This window comes from Rattus rattus, chromosome 5 (assembly GCF_011064425.1).
Source record: "Rattus rattus isolate New Zealand chromosome 5, Rrattus_CSIRO_v1, whole genome shotgun sequence".
NCBI classification, from domain to species: domain Eukaryota; kingdom Metazoa; phylum Chordata; class Mammalia; order Rodentia; family Muridae; genus Rattus; species Rattus rattus.
Window position 1 is genome coordinate 63,911,766 of NC_046158.1, and position 17,886 is coordinate 63,929,651.

The 17,886-nt window shown below is 35.5% G+C and overlaps 1 protein-coding gene and 1 pseudogene across 1 annotated transcript; both read left to right on the plus strand.

The window, feature by feature from the left end:
- The first annotated feature begins 2,044 nt into the window (after positions 1 to 2,044).
- Positions 2,045 to 3,013, plus strand: LOC116900304 (olfactory receptor 5T3-like). Its single transcript, XM_032902060.1, has one exon. The coding sequence runs from the start codon at positions 2,045 to 2,047 to the stop codon at positions 3,011 to 3,013; it is 969 nt and encodes a 322-aa protein (XP_032757951.1).
- A 525-nt stretch (positions 3,014 to 3,538) lies between these two features.
- On the plus strand, positions 3,539 to 4,023 carry LOC116900858 (annotated as a pseudogene).
- Positions 4,024 to 17,886: the final 13,863 nt, after the last annotated feature.

Consider the following 17,886-nt stretch of genomic DNA (forward strand, 5'->3'; position numbering starts at 1 on the left):
GCAACAAACATATATTTTGTCATGTTTGTTTATTAAATCATTAATAATTTTGAAGTTTATTTGCATATTAATTATATTTACAATGTTTCCTTTTATTTGATTACTTCTTTTTGTCCCAGCCTTCTCCTGTAAATATATCTGATGAAATTCTATTACCAAACTTGGTAAGTAATAAAAAGAGAGAAAGGAAAGATAACAAATATTTCAGTACAATTTTCTAAGTCTATATATGAATGTATATTTGCAGATTTGTCTAGTTAATTAATGAAAAGGTTTGATAGCTGATTTATTAAAATAACTATCAAAAGAGTTATGTATTAAAATATTTCTATGCATTTTTATTTTAAGTATCTATACTTGTAGACTTAAACCACATTTATTTACAATTTTATATTTTATTCTAGAACTATCTAAGAAATGATAAACATTTTTTGTTCTTTAGTCACACAGTTATAAAAGGTATTTATATACTAGAACAGAAAGTAGTACAGATTAGAAGATCTTTCTGGTACAATGTAATTTCATAACTTCATTCTTGTCCTAAAATTGCTTAAGTCCTATTTTTCCTCTTATTTATATGAATATTCAATTTACTTTGACAATCTTTACCACACTTCATATTGAAAATGTAGACATTGATATGACACCAATTTCTTGTGTTCATATTTTCAGTATTTTTTAAACAAATGGTCTATAAAATTAATTTTAAAAATTAATTAAGAAACAAAGTCACTGTACAGGAATCACGCCACGGAAGTTTAGGAGGTTCAGTGTGTTGTGTTGTGTTTTCATGAGATTTACAAGTACATACAAGTGAATTTTAACTATTTTTTAAAATGACATTTTCCAAATTCATATTTACTAGTGATAGAAGAATGGATTCTAATATTTAAACTCTGAAATGTTAATGATGTTTGTTGTACTTACAGCAAAAGAAAGGTTATTATACAGGTGTGTACTTTTTTTGTTATAACAACTTGCAAGCTAATTACACTTATATGCATGAGCCTTTCAGAATAGAACTTGGTGAATAAATGAGACCTGGCTGATGGTTACATCAAAGGACATGATAACATCAATGCCATAATAATACGGCATGGGGTATGAAATACTATGGGATCCTATCCCTAAACAGATTTACAGTTAATTAATGAATTGCTTGGAGAAGGAGAATTAGCCTTTCCAGGGGATAATAACTTTATAGGTTATCCAATGCAGAATTGTCTCCCATGCAAGCATATACAAAATGGATCCAGAGGTATAATTTTATTTTTGTGCATGCGTGTTTACATTTTTAAGAACATAATCAAAGAAAAATAGGCTAAGAAGTTTGGAGTGTATGTATGGCACATAGAAGGAATTTAGTACTAAGATACATGAAAGTGGCAATGGAAGAAATGAAGAGGAGAACATGATACAATTCTACTTCAATTATATATCTTGAAATAATACATATTCATATAAACATTATACATACACAATATTTTAAAAGAAAACTGCAGTATAATAAAAATGAAAATCTTGAAACTATAACTAGAACAGAGTGATAGAAGTGGGAAAGGATGTTCCTAATTCTGTAGAGACTTGATGTCCCAAGGAAGCAGAATGTGGGGGTGTGGGTGATTAAGGTGAGGTGGGGATGGGTGGGTGGGTAAGGAAAGTATGAGGGTTGATGGGTGGGTATGGGTGTGTGAGGGGGTGGGAGGATGGGGAGGTGGCTGTGGGTGAGTGGGTGAACACACACAAATAAGCAAAGAGGAAGGGGATGGGGTAAAAAATTCTTGCAGGGGGGATTGGAAGTGGTCAACATCTGGAATGTAAATAAATCAATTAGAAAACTCACTTTAACTACTGGATTTTTAGCTTTATTAATTTATCCAATAAGTAAATGTAATTATATTTTTCTTTTATTTCATACAGTGAAATGTGTTCATTTTCAACAATTACATTTCATTGACTACCTCGTTACTGCCAATAAGGTAAAAATCAAACAGACTCAACTTTTATAAGGGACTTTTCATGTGCAAATATAAATGAAGCCAAAATGAAAAGGATCATATCAGCTGTGGATGTCCACAAGATTCCCTTAGAGAATGTGACAGAAGTAACTACGTTTATTCTCTTGGGCTTCACAGATGACTTTGAACTCCAGGTTTTCCTATTTTTACTGTTTCTTGATATTTATCTTTTCACTCTGATAGGAAACTTTGGGCTGGTTGTTTTAGTCATTGGGGATTGTCGACTACACAATCCCATGTACTATTTCCTCAGTGTTTTGTCTTTCCTGGATGCCTGTTATTCTACAGCAGTTACCCCGAAAATGTTGGTCAACTTTCTAAATGAAAATAAGTCCATTTCGCTCCTTGGATGTGCAACACAAATGCTTCTCTTTGTTAGTTTAGGGACCACAGAAAGCTTTCTGCTGGCAGCAATGGCATATGACAGATATGTAGCCATCTACAACCCACTTCTGTATGCTGTGATCATGTCACCCAGAGTTTACCTGCCACTCATCATTGCTTCCTATGCTGGTGGAGTTGTGCATGGTGTTATACACACAGTGGCCACTTTCAGTCTGTCCTTCTGTGGATCCAATGAAATAAGGCATGTCTTCTGTGACATCCCAGCATTGCTTGCTCTTTCTTGTTCTGATACCCACACAAATGAGCTTCTACTCATGTACTTGGTGGGCTTGATTGAGGCAGTCACCATCCTAATTGTTCTGGTCTCCTATGGATTAATCCTCTTTGCTATTCTGAACATGCATTCTGCTGAGGGTAGAAGGAAAGTGTTCTCTACATGTGGCTCTCACCTCACTGGAGTCTCTATTTACCATGGTACAATCCTTTTCAGTTATATGAAATCAAGTTCTAGCTATGCTTCAAATCATGACATTGTAGTTTCAATATTTTACACCATTGTGATACCCATGCTGAATCCTATCATCTACAGTTTGAGGAACAAAGATGTAAAAGAGGCAATGAAGAAATTGTGGAGAAAGTGTAGTTCATAGTAAATGTACACTTGTAAAAAACAACAAAACAAAATTAAGTTGTTAAATTCCAATTTACATGAAACGTACATTGCTACAAATTACAAACATGACATGATTTAATTAGTAGTGTCTTATGTATAATAGAGCTTATTTTAAAGCATTAATTGTCTCACAGAATGACATCCTTTAAAGCTATAAACATGCCATTTTTGTTTCTGTGTTAATCTTTTGGGTCTATTTTTTTCTGGTAGGAAATTATTTCCTAGACACATTAATTGATTAGATCTGTTGTAAATCTACTACCACATAGTGATACTACATGTTGATGACATTTGTTACTGGTACTCTTAATGTTTAAAAACACACATACACACACACACACACACACACACACATGTGCGTGTGTGTGTGCATATACAAATGAAAATTTATGTCCTGAGAGCTGAACTGTAGACTTTTGTCAGGGACCCCTGTGATCCTAGATCTTTGCTCAGTTGCTAGACTTGTTTTCACTGTCTCATTGTCTGCAGGTGATATGCAACTATGTATTCTCATTCAGAAAACTTATGTGCATGTGAAAAGTAAACAGAATGAAAACAAATATACTATACTGTTTCATCCATCTACTTCTCTATTTTTACTTGTTTTTATTTTATTCCAATATCTGTCTACTACTTGAGTAACAATTTGGGTAGAAATAAATATTTCTGTAAATGAAACACTGATTTATCTCCAAGTTCACTTTATTCTTTGAAATAACCAGGAAAATATGACCAAAACATCATAACTAAAGAATGTTTTAGATCACCCTGCTCCTAGGACTCTAACACGCATCTTTCACTGACCTTCAACTGCTGCCAGCACTGACCCCAACTGCTCCTGTGGCTCAGGTGGATTGCTCCTGCAAATGCAAAGAATGCAAATGAACCCCCTGCAAGAAAAGCTGCTGTTCCTGCCTTTATGTGGGCTAGTGCTCACAGGGCTGCATCTGCAGAGAGACTTCAGACAACTGCAGCTGCTGTGCTTGAAGTGGAGGCATCCCCACAACTGTGTAAAAAGTGTATGTAGGAACATAGCTTTTTGGACAACCCTAACCTGTTCTCCACACCTTTATCTACAAAGCATGTGACTGGCAATAAAAATTGGTGACTTGATCAAAAAAAATGCTTATTTTAAATTTGTTTGTGAAATTAATCATGAATTTAATGAATTCAGTCATCGTGCGTGTAGTATGGGTAGGTTTGTGTGTGTTTGTGTGTATGTATGCATGCTTACATTGCATGCCATGGAATATGGTACAAAGTCAGAAGGCAGCTTGGGACAGGGGGGCTATTCTTTCTTTCCACCACTGATATTAATATTTCACTGGGATTAGATGACCACAACTTGGTCAGGGAGCAGGAAGTGTGTGAAGTAAGGCAAAGTGAGGGGAGGGGGAGGGTGTGAGGTGGAAAAAGTGGGTGAGTGAGAGGTAGAAGTGTGTATTGGGGAGGGGGGTGGGATGGGGGGTGGGGGGTGGAGAATACCCTCTCAGTGGTAAATTTGGGTGGTTAGTATGAACAAACCTGGTAAGGCAGACCAGGAGTGTGGACAAAATTTTAGAATGAAAATAAGGAAAATAAATAAGATTAACTTAATTATGAACAAAAATAATTCTGTTCTATACTCTTGATATTTACAGCTGAATAATTTGCAGAGTATTAACTTGTCATGGGTCTGTCAGAGCTGTGAAGGTCTATAAGGCACAGTAATATAATTCAGGTGACGATTCTCAAAGACAACATATGAGACATGAAGAAAACGAACTTTTAATATGGCAGAGGAAAGATGTGACACCATTTGAGTGTAGTTGAACTAGGTATAATTTGATATAATTTAATGTGTAAGGGAAAGAATTCTATAGTTTGATATATGAGGAAAACTAAAATAAAATATCTCATGAGAATGAATAACAAAATAAGATGTTTTCAAACAAGTTTTCTGAAGCATATTTTGTCTGATATTTTGTTTTTGTTTTTTGTTTTGTTTTGTTTTGTTTTTTGCAAATCTTACCATATACTCATCTTTTCAAATTCATGTTATCTTTTTTACTAATTGTGATACAAATTAGTATATGCATTATATATATATATGTGTGTGTGTGTGTGTGTGTGAGTGTGTGTCTGTGTGTGTGTTTATGTGTGTATGTGTGTCTGTTTGTAAATACAAACTTCAGAGTCTATCAAAGAAAACTTGTAGGTATATTTTCTGAGCTGACTGGAGAAGCCTACTCTCCTAGTCTAATAAATGGACATTTATTCAATTAACATTTCTAATAGTCAAGATAAACAATGTACATGAATATGTGATTGTTTTTCAGAAATATATCTAAGATGATGTGTTTAACAAAAGGCTAAAAATAAAATATGTATTCCCATTCATTGTATTCATAATAAACATTGCTTACAAGTTTCACCATTAGCACATTTAAGAAAAAGAGGTCTATAAACTTACGCATAAGACAGATGGGTTTTATTCTGAGTCCATAGTCTTTAAATTTGATTACTGACATGGCTATTAAAATGTTACAAGTATTTACTGACCAATTATTTAGAATAATTTTAGCCATTTCTTTTTCAACTGTGCAAGATTTTTAAATTGAATACCTTTCATTTAATATGTCAAGTAGAAATATTATCTTTTTTTATTTTTCTTTAAAGCATATTTTATTTAAAGCTGTCATTTTTCTCCTCTTAGAGATTTTTATTTATTTATAATCCAACTGTCACCTGTCCCCTCTACCCACGGTTGCCCATCCCACAGTTCCTCATCCAATTCCTTCTATCTTCTGTCTCCAAGAAAATGTTGTCTCACCAGACCGCCGGCCTCCCTGGGGCTTCAAGTCTCTTGGAGATTAAGCCCATCTTCTCCCACTGAGGCCAGGCTGGGCAGTATCTGTTATATGCGTTGGGGTCCTCAGACAAGCTCTTGTATGGTACCTGGGTCTGACTCAATATCTGGGAGCTCCCAGGATTAATTGAGACTGATGCTCTTTCAATGGGGCCACCCTCCTTTACTGCTGCTTCCATCCTTCCCCTAATTCAAATTTAGGGTTTCCCAACTTCAGTTCAGTGGTTGGTTCTAAGTATCTGATTCTGTCTCAGTCAGCTACTGTTTGGGCCTTTCAGAGGGCAGCCATAATAGGTTCCTGTCTGCCAGGATAGCATAAAATCAGTAATAGTGTTAGGCCCTGGTGTCTGCCCATCAGGTAAAGCCCCAGTTAGGCTGGTCATTGGACTGGTCTTCCCTCAGTCTTTTCCCCATTTTTGTCCTGAAGTTCACTTAAAGAAAGACCCTTCTGGGACAGAAATTTTGACCGTGGGTTGGTAACACCAGCGCTGGACTTGAGGCCCTGTATTATCTACTGGAGGTGGACTCTTTGAGTTCTCTCTCGCCACTACTGGCCACTTCATCTAAGGTCACTCTTGCTGAGTCCTGAAAGTCTCTCACCTCCCAGGTCTCTGGTAATTTCTTGAGGGTCTCCCTACTTTCCACCTACTGAGGCTGCAGTTTCCATTCATTCTGCTAGACCTCTATGCTTCATTCCTCCCTCTCTCTCCACCCCTTATCCGATGCTGTTCTCCATTGCCTCTAACCCTACCGTCTCCCACACAAATCCCTCACTACCTCGGCCTCCCATGATTATTTTCGTCCCCATTCTAGGTGGGGTTAAAACATTCTTACATGGATGGCCTTTCCTGGTTAAAGTTCTTAAATTCTGTGGGTTCTTCCAGTTTCCACCTGTGCACAGAGCTGATGTTGTGCCAAAACTTTCTGTGACCAAATCCTTCAAGGAGAGAGCTAGAATCCTGGGAGTGCTGACACACCTAAGAGCACGGGTGAGACCACCACTTCTGCTCAGTGGAGGCCTCAGGACACAGGACACTAGAAGCAGTCCGAGGCAGGATTCTTCTAGTTTCTGTCTACTTACTGGAGGTGACTCTGTGCCACAACTCTCTGTACCAAAGACCTGCCTAAGAAGAGCTGGTCTCACAGGAGTGCTGAAACACAGGTTTACAGGAGGGTCAAGCCACTGTCAGAGACAGTAAGACCAGCTACCAGCAGCGGTAACCAGATGGTGAGAGGGAATTGCAAGACCCTAAGCTACAGAAACGAAAGCCACTTGGCATCAACAGAACCCAGTTCTCCCACTACAGCAAGTCCTAGATGCCCCAACACACCAGATTCTGGTGTAAAATCACATCTAATGATTATGTTACAGGACTTTAATAAGGACATAAATAACTACCTTAAAGAAATACAGGAAAGCAGAGGTAAACAGGAAGAAGACTTTAAAGAGGAAACACAAAAATCCCTTAAAAATGACAGGAAATTACAACCAAACAGGTGTAGGAATTGAACAAAACCATTCTGGATCTAATAAAGGAAATAGAAACAATAAAGTAATCACAACAGGAGAAAATCCTGGCGATAGAAAACCTAGGAAAGACATCAGGAGTCATAGATGCAGGCATTGCCAACGGAATGCAAGAGATAGAAGAGAGAACCTCAGGGGCAGAAGATGCCATAGAAAACATTGAAATAAAAGTCAAAGAAAACACAAAACACAAAAAGCTCCTAACCCAAAACGTCCAGGAAATCCAGGACAAAATGAGAAGAAACTTAAGGGTAACAGAGAAGAGAGTGCAGAATCTCAATTTAAAGGGCCAGTAAATATCTTCAACAAAAGTATAGAAGAAAATATCCCTAACCTAAAGAGAGATGCCCACAAACATACAAAAAACGCACAGAACTCCAAATAGATTGCACCAGAAAAGAAATTCATCCCTAATGGAGTAGTTAGAGAAAGGACTGAAGAGGTTTTTAAAAACCCCATATGAAAAACAACAATATCAACCAAACAAATGTCTCTTAGCTCCCAGGGACTAAATCACAATCCAAAGAGTACACAGTAATGGACGTATGGGTCCAGTCACATATGTATCAGAGGATGACCTTTTTGGGGTTCCATGAGAGGAGAAGCCCTTGGTTCTGTCAAGTCTAGATGCCCCAATGTAGGAGAATATCAGGTGGGGGAGAGTGGGTGGGGCATTCATATAAAATCAGGGTAGATAGAGGGTTTCTGGATGGGAAACTAGGAAAGGAAGTAACATTTAAAATTTAAATAAGAAAATATCCAATAAAAGAAAAAAACTGGAGAGTCTTCCAGAGGTCCTGAGTTCAATTCCCAGCAACCATATGGTAGCTCATAACCATCTATAATGTAATCTGGTAGCCTCTTCTCGCCTGCACTCATACATACAAACAGAATTCTAATACAGAATAAATAAAGAAATCTTTACTGTAGGTTTTATCCTAGGTATTCTGTATTGTTTGGCTAATATCCACTAATTACAGAGTATATACCATGTATGTCCTTTCGCTCCTAGGTTACCTCACTCAGGATGATATTATCTACTACCATGCATTGAACTGCAAAATTTATGAGGTCGTCATATTCCATTGTGCAAATAAATCAGAGTTTCTCTGTCCATTCTTTGGTTTATGTAAATTTGTGCTGTTTCTGGTTTCTGGTTTCTGGCTATTACAAATCAATCTGCTACAACCCTCATGGAGTACATGTCTCTCTAGTATGGTGGGGAAAGTTTTGGACATATGCCCAAGAGTCTTCAGGTAGCTGTTTCCAATTTTCTTAGGAAACACCATATTGATTTCCAGAGTGATTATACCACTTTGCAATTGAACAAGCAATGGAGGAATGTCTGTTTTCCTCATCCTTGCCAGCACCTGCAGACACAGAAGTTTTTTATCTTAGTCATTTTGATGGGTGTAAAATGGAATTTCAGTGTCTTTTGATTTGCATTTCTCTGAGGACTAAGAACTTTGAACATTTCCCCTCAGCCATTGGAAATTCCTGTTATGAATTCTCACTTTAGTTCTATACCACATTTTTTGGATTGGGCTGTTTGGTTTTGTATTGGAAGTTAGCTTCTTGTGCTCTTTTTATAATTTTTATAGTAACCCTCCATCACAGGTAGGGTTAGTGAGGATTTTCCCCATTCTCTAGCTTGTCAATTGGCCCCATTGACTCTGTAATTTGCATAACAGACTTTTTTTTTTTAGTTTCATGAGGTCCCATTTTTGAATTGATGATCTTAGAGCTTGATTCATTAGATTTTGTATTGGAAATTTCCTTGGGTGCCAACGCATTTGAGGACCTTTTCCACATTTTTTTCTATTCCATTCAAATAATTTGGTTTTATATTAAGGTCTTGAACCACTGGGACTTGAGTCTTCTGATAACTGATAAATATGAATCTATTTTCATTCTCCTAAATACAGACCACTAGTTAGAACAGCACCATTTATTGAAGATGGAATATCTTTCCGATGTTTGTTTTTGTCAAAGAGCAAGTGTCCATAAGTGTTTGGTCTTATTTGGGGTCTTCAGTTCTATACCGTTGATTGACGTGTCTGTCTCTGTACCAATAAAATGTATTTTTTTATTTCTATTGTTTTTATATATACTTGAGATCAGGGGTGCTTACTACCCCAGATATTCTTTTTTTGTTAAGAATTGTTTTTTTGCTATTCCATGTTTTTTTGTTTGTCCATATTGAATTGAAAATTGATCTATCCATGTCTATGAAGAACTATGTTGCAATCTTGATTGGGATTGTGTTGAATTTGTAGATCACTTTTGGTAGGACGAATATTTTTACTATCATAATCCTACCAATCTATTAGCATGGGAGATCTGTCCATCTTCTGAAGGCTTCTTTGACTTCTTTTTTTTTTCATTGATTTGAAGTTCTTGTCTTACAGATTTTTACTTGTTTGATAAGAGATATACTAAGATATTTTATGCTATTTGTGGCTATTGTCAAAGGTGCAGTTTCTGTAATCTCTTTCTTATCCTGTTTATCATTTTGTGTAAAGAAAGGCTACTGATTTGTTTGAGTTATATCTCATTACATGGCTGAAATTGTTTATTACCTGTAGAAGTTCTCTGGTAGATATTTTGGGAATTCTTATGTATACTATCACATCATCCCAAATACTAATACCTTGAAATCTTCTTTTCTCATTTGTATCCCCTTGATCTGCATTTGTCTTATTGCTCTAGCTAGAACTTTGGGTACTACACTGAAGAGATAGAGTGAGCAGTCTTCATGTTATTGATTTTAGTGTGATTGTATCTAGTATCTCTCCATTTAATTTGACATCGACTCATTATTTGCTGTATATTGCTATCATTATGTTTAGGGAAGGATCTTCAGTTCCTGAACTCTCTAATATGTTTTACGTGAAGGGTGTAATATTTAGTTGAATGGTTTTTCAATATCTAATATTATGATTATGGGACTTTTTCTTTGAGTTTGTTTATATAGTGGATTACCTAAGTGCTGTGAGGTGCTGAGATGAAGGTATATTCTTTTGATTTAGGGTGGAATGTTCTGTATATATCTCTTAAATCCAATTAGTACATAACTTCTCTTTGTTTCACTGATTTCTCTGTAGTTTCTGTTTCAGTTACCTGTCCATTGGTAAGAATGGGAAGTTAAAGTCTCCCACTATTATTGTGTTTGCTTCAATTGTATTTTGAGCTTCAATAAAGTTTCTTTTACGAATGTGCATGACCTTGTACTTAGGGTATAGATATTTAGAATGGAGACTTATAAAGTGTTCTTCCTCATCCTCTTTTTTAACTTTTGGTTAAAGGTCTATTTTGTTGAATATGAGAATAGCAACTCCAGCTTCTTTCTTGGACCATTAGCTTGGAAAATGTTTTCCAGTCTTTTACTCTGAGGTAGACTCTATCATTGTTGTTGAGGTTTGTTTGACTTATGCAGCAAAATGTTAGATCTTGCTTTGTGTATGCATTATATCAGCTTATGTGTTTTTATTTGGGAATTGAGTTCATGGCTGTTGACAGATATTAAAAGCTGATGATTGTTATTTCCTGTTATGTTTGTTGTTGAGATGTTATTATGTGTACCTGATATTTCCTTTTGGTTTTGTAGTGAGATGATTCATTTGTTGTTTTTTTCTTTGGTATAAATGATCTCCTTGTGTCGAAGTTTTCCTTCTAGAATCCTCTGTAGTACTGGATACAGAGAATATTGAAGCTCAAAATACAATTGAAGCAAACACAATAATATTGGGAGACTTTAACTTCCCATTCTTACCAATGGACAGGTAACTGAAACAGAAACGAAAGAGAAATCAGTGAAACAAAGAGAAGTTATGTACTAAATGGATTTACATTGTTTAAATTTGGTTTTGATATGGAATATGTTGGTTTCTCCATCTATAATAAGTGAGAATTTTGCTAGGTATAGTTCCCTAGACTGGCATTTGTGTTCTCTTAGAGTCTGCATAACAACTCTCCAAGATTTCTGCCATTTAGAGTGTCTGTTGAGAAGTTTGGTATTATTCTCATAAGTCTTTGTTTATATGTCACTTGGCCTTTTTTATACAAACTAAATTTGTTTAAAGTTTCACATTTTACTCTAAAATTAAGAAGTTCTAAACTTTATTGTTGTGTAGGCACAGATTTTGAAATATAATCTATATACTAGACAGAACATTCACATAGACATTGAAGACCTTCTGGAACAATGTAAATTACATGTTTTCCTTTTATTTTTAAAATTACTTAAGTCCATTTTTTTCTTGTAATGATTTTAATGATCAATTTAATTTTGCAAGTTTTAACATACTTCATATTGTTAGTACATATGTTTACATGACTGGATGACTCCTATACTCGTATGTACAAACTTTCAGCATTTTTAAATTACTTGGCCTCTACCAGGCAGAAAGTAGAAGTCATTGTGCAGAAATCACCCCATGAGTTTTCAATACGTTCAGTGAATTGTGTCATCTTGAGATTTTATAGTAGATATACAAGTAATTTAATAGCTAGCTTCTTTTTAAATAAAATATGTTTTTATTTCACATTAAAACATACCAGTGCTAGAAGGGTGGATTCTCAAGTTTAAAAATCTGAAATAGCAAGGATGAGTGCTTGATGTACTTATAGGAAAAAAAAAAACAAAAACAAAAAATAACTAAACAAATGTGTAGTTTTTGTTATATCAGTTTGAAAGTTAATTACATCTATATTCATGAGAACTTTAATACAGAAATTGGGAATTAACCAGTCTTGGGAAATAGCAATATTAATGTAAATGCTTAAGTGAAAGGGGAGGGGTTTTAAGGGTATCCTACCACAAAACAATTTACACATAATTAATGAATTGCTGGGAGAAAGAGAATTAGCTTCTCTCAGGAATAAGACCTTTATAGACTGTCCAATGAAAAAAGGTCATCACTGAAAGCAATACTCACAAAAACAAAAATGGAACTGGAGGATGCGTTTTCATTATTGTGCATGCCTATTTACATTAGTAACAGCAATAACAACAAGAAAGGCTATCAAGTGGTGAATTTGTACTTGAATTTGTAGGATACCTGATTGGAGTAAGTAAGGCAAGGAAGGGAAGAATATGATTTAAATGATTTCAATTAACACACACACACACACACACACAGACACAGACACAGACACACATATGTATATGTACATGTATATGTGAAAAATATTTTAAAAGAAAATGCTGTATAATATACAATGAAATGAAAATCTTTTAAAGTATAATTTGAACATGATGGAAAATTATTTAAATAAAAACTACATTGTTGCTTGCTGTTTAACTTTATAAATATATGCAATATGTGTAATTCTCCTTTTCTTTTATCTCACATAGTAAATTTTTTCACTTTTATCAAATTACCTTTCATTTTTTTTTTTACCTAATTACCAAGATGGTCGTTATATAGCTAGGTGTCAATATGTAAATTTTGTCTTGGCCAGTATTTATAAGGCTGCTCTGAAATCAGTAAAGTATTAAATTCATCTAAGAAGTTACCATGACTATCTTAAAGATCCATCTCAATAACTAGACTGCCTTACAATATCTCTGCTACAATCAATCTTAATACTGAAATTGTAAATAGGAAACAACTCTTGTTTTACATCTTTGCCCAAATTTTTTCTGACACAAGGGCTATACTTAAAGACCTTGGGAGGGGACCCCTGACTCCATCAAAAAAAGTCTTTGCAATGGCCTTCAGGTGTACCATGTAAGAAATGAGAAAGTCCATAAACAAAAATATCTAATGTTCCTTAAAAACTTTCAGCGGGACATACTAACTTTCCAGAATCCTCATTTCCAAAAGCCCAAGGATCTCTGGGTCCCTGTTTAAATTTGTTTAGGCAGGCCATAGAGCCCGGTCCTGCCAAACCCCTAACAATGCCCCTCAACAATGTCCAAGTTGTCATCCTAAAGTACATTGAGCTATTGACCACAACTATGTCCTTTATAGAATCAAGTTATCAGACCAGATCACCATTTGTCAAAATTCTTAGGTCTACCCGCAGTTATTTTGGCCGACTTTGGCTTCTGACTTGCTCTCTTTGAAACTAAGATTATAAAATAGGGCTGCTTAGAGATAACAGAGTCAGAACAAGCAAGAAAAGAAAGTGGCTTGACCTAGGGCCCTGACACATTTAGAACATATGTGACTTTTAATCTTCATGTACATTCCCTAACAATTTACTCTTACTTTATTGCCTACCAGTGGATCCCGTTTCTCTTACTGTACTTGGTAGTTGGGTCACAGTGGAAGAGGATTCAATTAAGAATGATGAAACTGGATGTCCCTGGGTGGCATGGTATAATATGGGGAGGAGGGTTCACCTTCTCTGAGGACAAGAGGAACAGTGGAATGGTGAGAGACTTGCAAGCATGGGACTGTGAGGACAGGATAAGTGGGAAGCAGTAGTCAGAAGGTAAAGAGAATAAGTAAAGAGGTTAAAATATATAGCTCTCTCTACCTCTGTAGTTATGTCCCTGCAAATGATCCTATTAAGTTTCCTGTCTGTCCAGGGATGTTGTCTCATATTGTAATGTCCAACTGCTTCCAACACAAGTTACTTATCTAGGACTAGCTATTAATCCAGTCCAAAAGGTAAGTTAGAAAATCCTATATAGAAAACAGTTAATCCAGCCATTCACAGTTCCCAACAAGAAAAATATAGTAACCTTCCTAGTGATGATTCCATTCTTTACAGCTTCTGGCTATTATAAACAAGGCTGTTATGAACATAGTGGAACCTGTGTCCTTGTTATGTGTTCAAGCATCTTTTGGCTATACCAGAAGTGATATAGCTATGTCCTCTGTTAGTACTGTGTCCAATTTTCTGAGGAACCACCAGACTGACTTCCTGAGTTGTTGTACCAGCTTCCAGTCCTACAAGCAATGGAGGACTGTTCTTCTTTCTCCACATTCTCATTAGCATCTGCTCTCGCCTGAGTTTTTTAATCTTAGTCATTCTGACTGGTATGAGGTGGAATCTCAGGAATTTTTACTTTGTTTTTTCTGGGTGACAAAGGATGTTGAACATTTCTTTAGGTACTTCTAGGCCATTTGATATTCCACAATTGGAATGCTTTTAGCTCTGTACCCCATTTTCAATAGGGTTATTTGATTCTGTGGTTTCTAACTTCCTCAGATTTTCTATATATTGGATATTAACCCTATATCAAATGTTGGATTGGTAAAGGTCTTTTCCCAATCTGATCTTTCTGGTTTTGTCCTATAGACAGTATTTTTGCCTTACAGAATCTATCAATTTTATGAGGTCTTATTTATCAATTTTGATCTCAGAGCATGAACCATTGGTGTTCTGCTCAGGAAAATTTCCCCTCTACCTAGGTGTTTAAGCCTCTTTCCCCACTTTCTCTTCTGTTCATTTCAGTGTCTCTGGTTTTATGTGGAGGTTCTTGATCTCCTTGGACTTGAGCTTTGTACAAGGAGATACCTATGGGTTGATTTGCATTCGTCTACCTGCAAATCTCCAGTTGAACCATCACCAATTGTTAAAAATGGTGTCACATTTACATTGAATGGTTTTTGCTCCTTTGTCAAAGATCAAGTGTCCATAGGTATGTGGATTAATTTCTTGATCTGCAATTCTATTCCAGATCTTCATGTCTGTCTCTGCACCAACACCATACAGTTTTTACCACCATTTCTCTGTAATATAGCTTGAGGCTAGGGATGGTGATTCCACCAGAAGTTCTTTTATTGTTGAGAATAGTTTTTACCTATCCTGAGTTTTTCATTATTTCAAATGAATTTGCAAATTGCTCTTTCTTACTCTATGCAATTTTGATGGGGATGGCATAGAATCTGTAGATGTCTTTTGACAAAATGGCCATGTTTACTCTCTTAATCCTGCCAATCCATGAGCATGGGAGGTCTTTACATCTTCTGAGATTTTCTTCAATTTTTTCTTCAGAGACTTGAAGTTCTTGTCATACAGATCTTTCACTTGCTTGGTTAGAGTCGCACTGAGGTCTTTTATATTATTTGGGACAATTGTGAAGGGTATCATTTCCCAATTTCTTTCTCGGCCTGTTTATCCTTTGAGTAGAGGAAGGCTACAGATTTGCTTGAGTTAATGTCATATCTAACCTCAGTGCTCAAGTTATTTATCAACTGTAGGAATTTTGGGGGTCACTTAGTATACCATCGTATCATCTGCAAATAGTGATATTTTGACTTCTTCCTTTCCAATTTGTATCCCTTTGATCTCCTTTTGGGTCTAATTCCTCTGGCTAGAACTTCAAGTACAATATTCAATATGTAGAGAGAGAGAGAGAGTGGTCAGCATTGTATAGTCACTGGTTTTAATGGGATTGTTTCAAGTTTATCTCCATTTATATTGATGTTGGATACTTTTTTGTTGTATATTGCTTTTACAATGTTTAGGCATATGCCTTGAATTCTTGATCTTTTTAGACTTTTACCATAAAGAGGTATTGAATTTTTCCAAATATTTTTTCAGCATCAAATCAAATGATCATGTGGATTTTTTTTCTTTGAGTTCTTTTTTTATTTTATATAGTGGATTATGTTGATGGATTACCATATATTGAACCAACCCTGAATCTCTAGGATGAAACCTATTTAATCATTATGGGTGATGGTTTTATGTATTCTTGGATTTAGTTTTTGAGAATTTTATTTAGAATTTTTGCAACGATGTTCATAAAAGAAAATACTCTGAAGTTTTCTCTTTTGGGGGGTCTTTGTGTCATCACAGAACAAACTTCATAGTGATTCTTCTGTTTCTATTTTTGTGGAATAGTTTGGAGGCTATTGGTATTAATTCTATGAAAGTCTGGTAGAATTCAGCACTAACCCATCTGGTCTTGGCATCTTTTGGTTGGGAGACTTTTAGTGGCTGATTTATCTCTGTCGTTGTTATGGGACTTATTAGATAGTTTATCTGTACTGCTTTAACTTTGGTACCTGGTATCTGTCTAGAAAATTGTATATTTTATAAAGATGTGCCATTTTTGTTGACTATAGGCTTTTATTTTAGAATATATTATTTTTGGATTTCCTCTGTTTTTGTTGCTATATCTTCCTTTTTATTTTTGATTTTGTTAATTTGCATACTGTCTCTGTGCCCCCCTATTATTCTGACTAGGGTGGTTTCTATCCTGCTAATTTTATCAAGGAACCAGCTCCTATTTTGATTGTTTGTATTAACAAAATAGTTCTTTTTGTTGCTACTTGGTTGATTTCAGCTCTGAGTTTGATTGTCTGCTGTTGTCTACTCTTCTATTTATTTGCTTCTTTGTGTTCTAGAGATTTCACCTGTGCTGTCAAGCTGCTAGTGCTCTTTCCAGTTTTTGTTTCCTGGAGGCACTCACTTATGAGTTTTCCTCTTAGTACTGCTTTCATTGTGTCCCATAAATTTGGGTATGTTGTACCTTCATTTGCATCAAATTCTAAAGTCTTTAAATTCTTTATTTACTCTTCTTTATCCAAGTTTTCATTGAGTAGAGATTGTTCAGCTTCCATGTGTATGTGGACTTTCTTTGTTTTGCTTGTTGGTGAAGACCAGCCTTAGTCCATGGTTATCTGATAGGATGCTTAGAATTATTTCTATCCTCTTGCATCTGTTGAGGCTTGTTTTGTGACTGAATATATATGGTCAGTTTAGGGGAATGTACCATGAGGTATTGAGAAGAAAGCATATTATTTTGTTTTAGGATGAAATGTTCTATAAATATCTGTTAAATCCATTTGTTTCATAACTTCTGTTTGTTTCACTATGATTCTGTTTACTATCTGTTTTCATGATGTGTCAATTAATGAGAGTGGGGTGTGGAAGTTTCCAGTATTATTGTGTGAGGTACAATCTATGCTTTGAACTTAATAAATTTCTTTTATGAATTTGTGTGTCCTTGCATTTGGAACATAGTGGTTGAGAAGTGATATTTCATCTTGGTAGATTTTTCCTTCGATGTCCTTTTTTGATAACATTTGGTTCAAAGTTGATTTTTTTTTTATATTACAATGAGTACTCCAGCCCAGTGTTTCTTGGGACCATTTACTTAGAATATATTTTTCCAGCCTCTCTTAGGTAGGTTCTGCCTTTCTCAATGAAGTGTGTTTCTAATATGTAGCAAAATGCTGGATCCTGTTTACTTCTCCAGTCTGTTAGTCTATGTCTTTCTATTGGGGAATTTAGTCCATTAATGTTGAGAGATATTATGGAACAAAGAGAGTTGTTTCCTATTATTTTGTTATTAGAGGTGCATTTATGTTTGTGTGGCTGTCTTCTTTTAGATTTGTTGCTAGAGACTACTTTCTTGCTTTGTCTATGGTGTATTTTCTCTCATTGTTTTGGAGTTATCCATCTACTATCCTTTGTAGAGCTGGATTTGTGGAAAGACATTGTGTAAATTTGGTTTTGTTGTGGAATATTTTGGTTTATTCATCTATGTTAATGGAGAGTTTGGCTG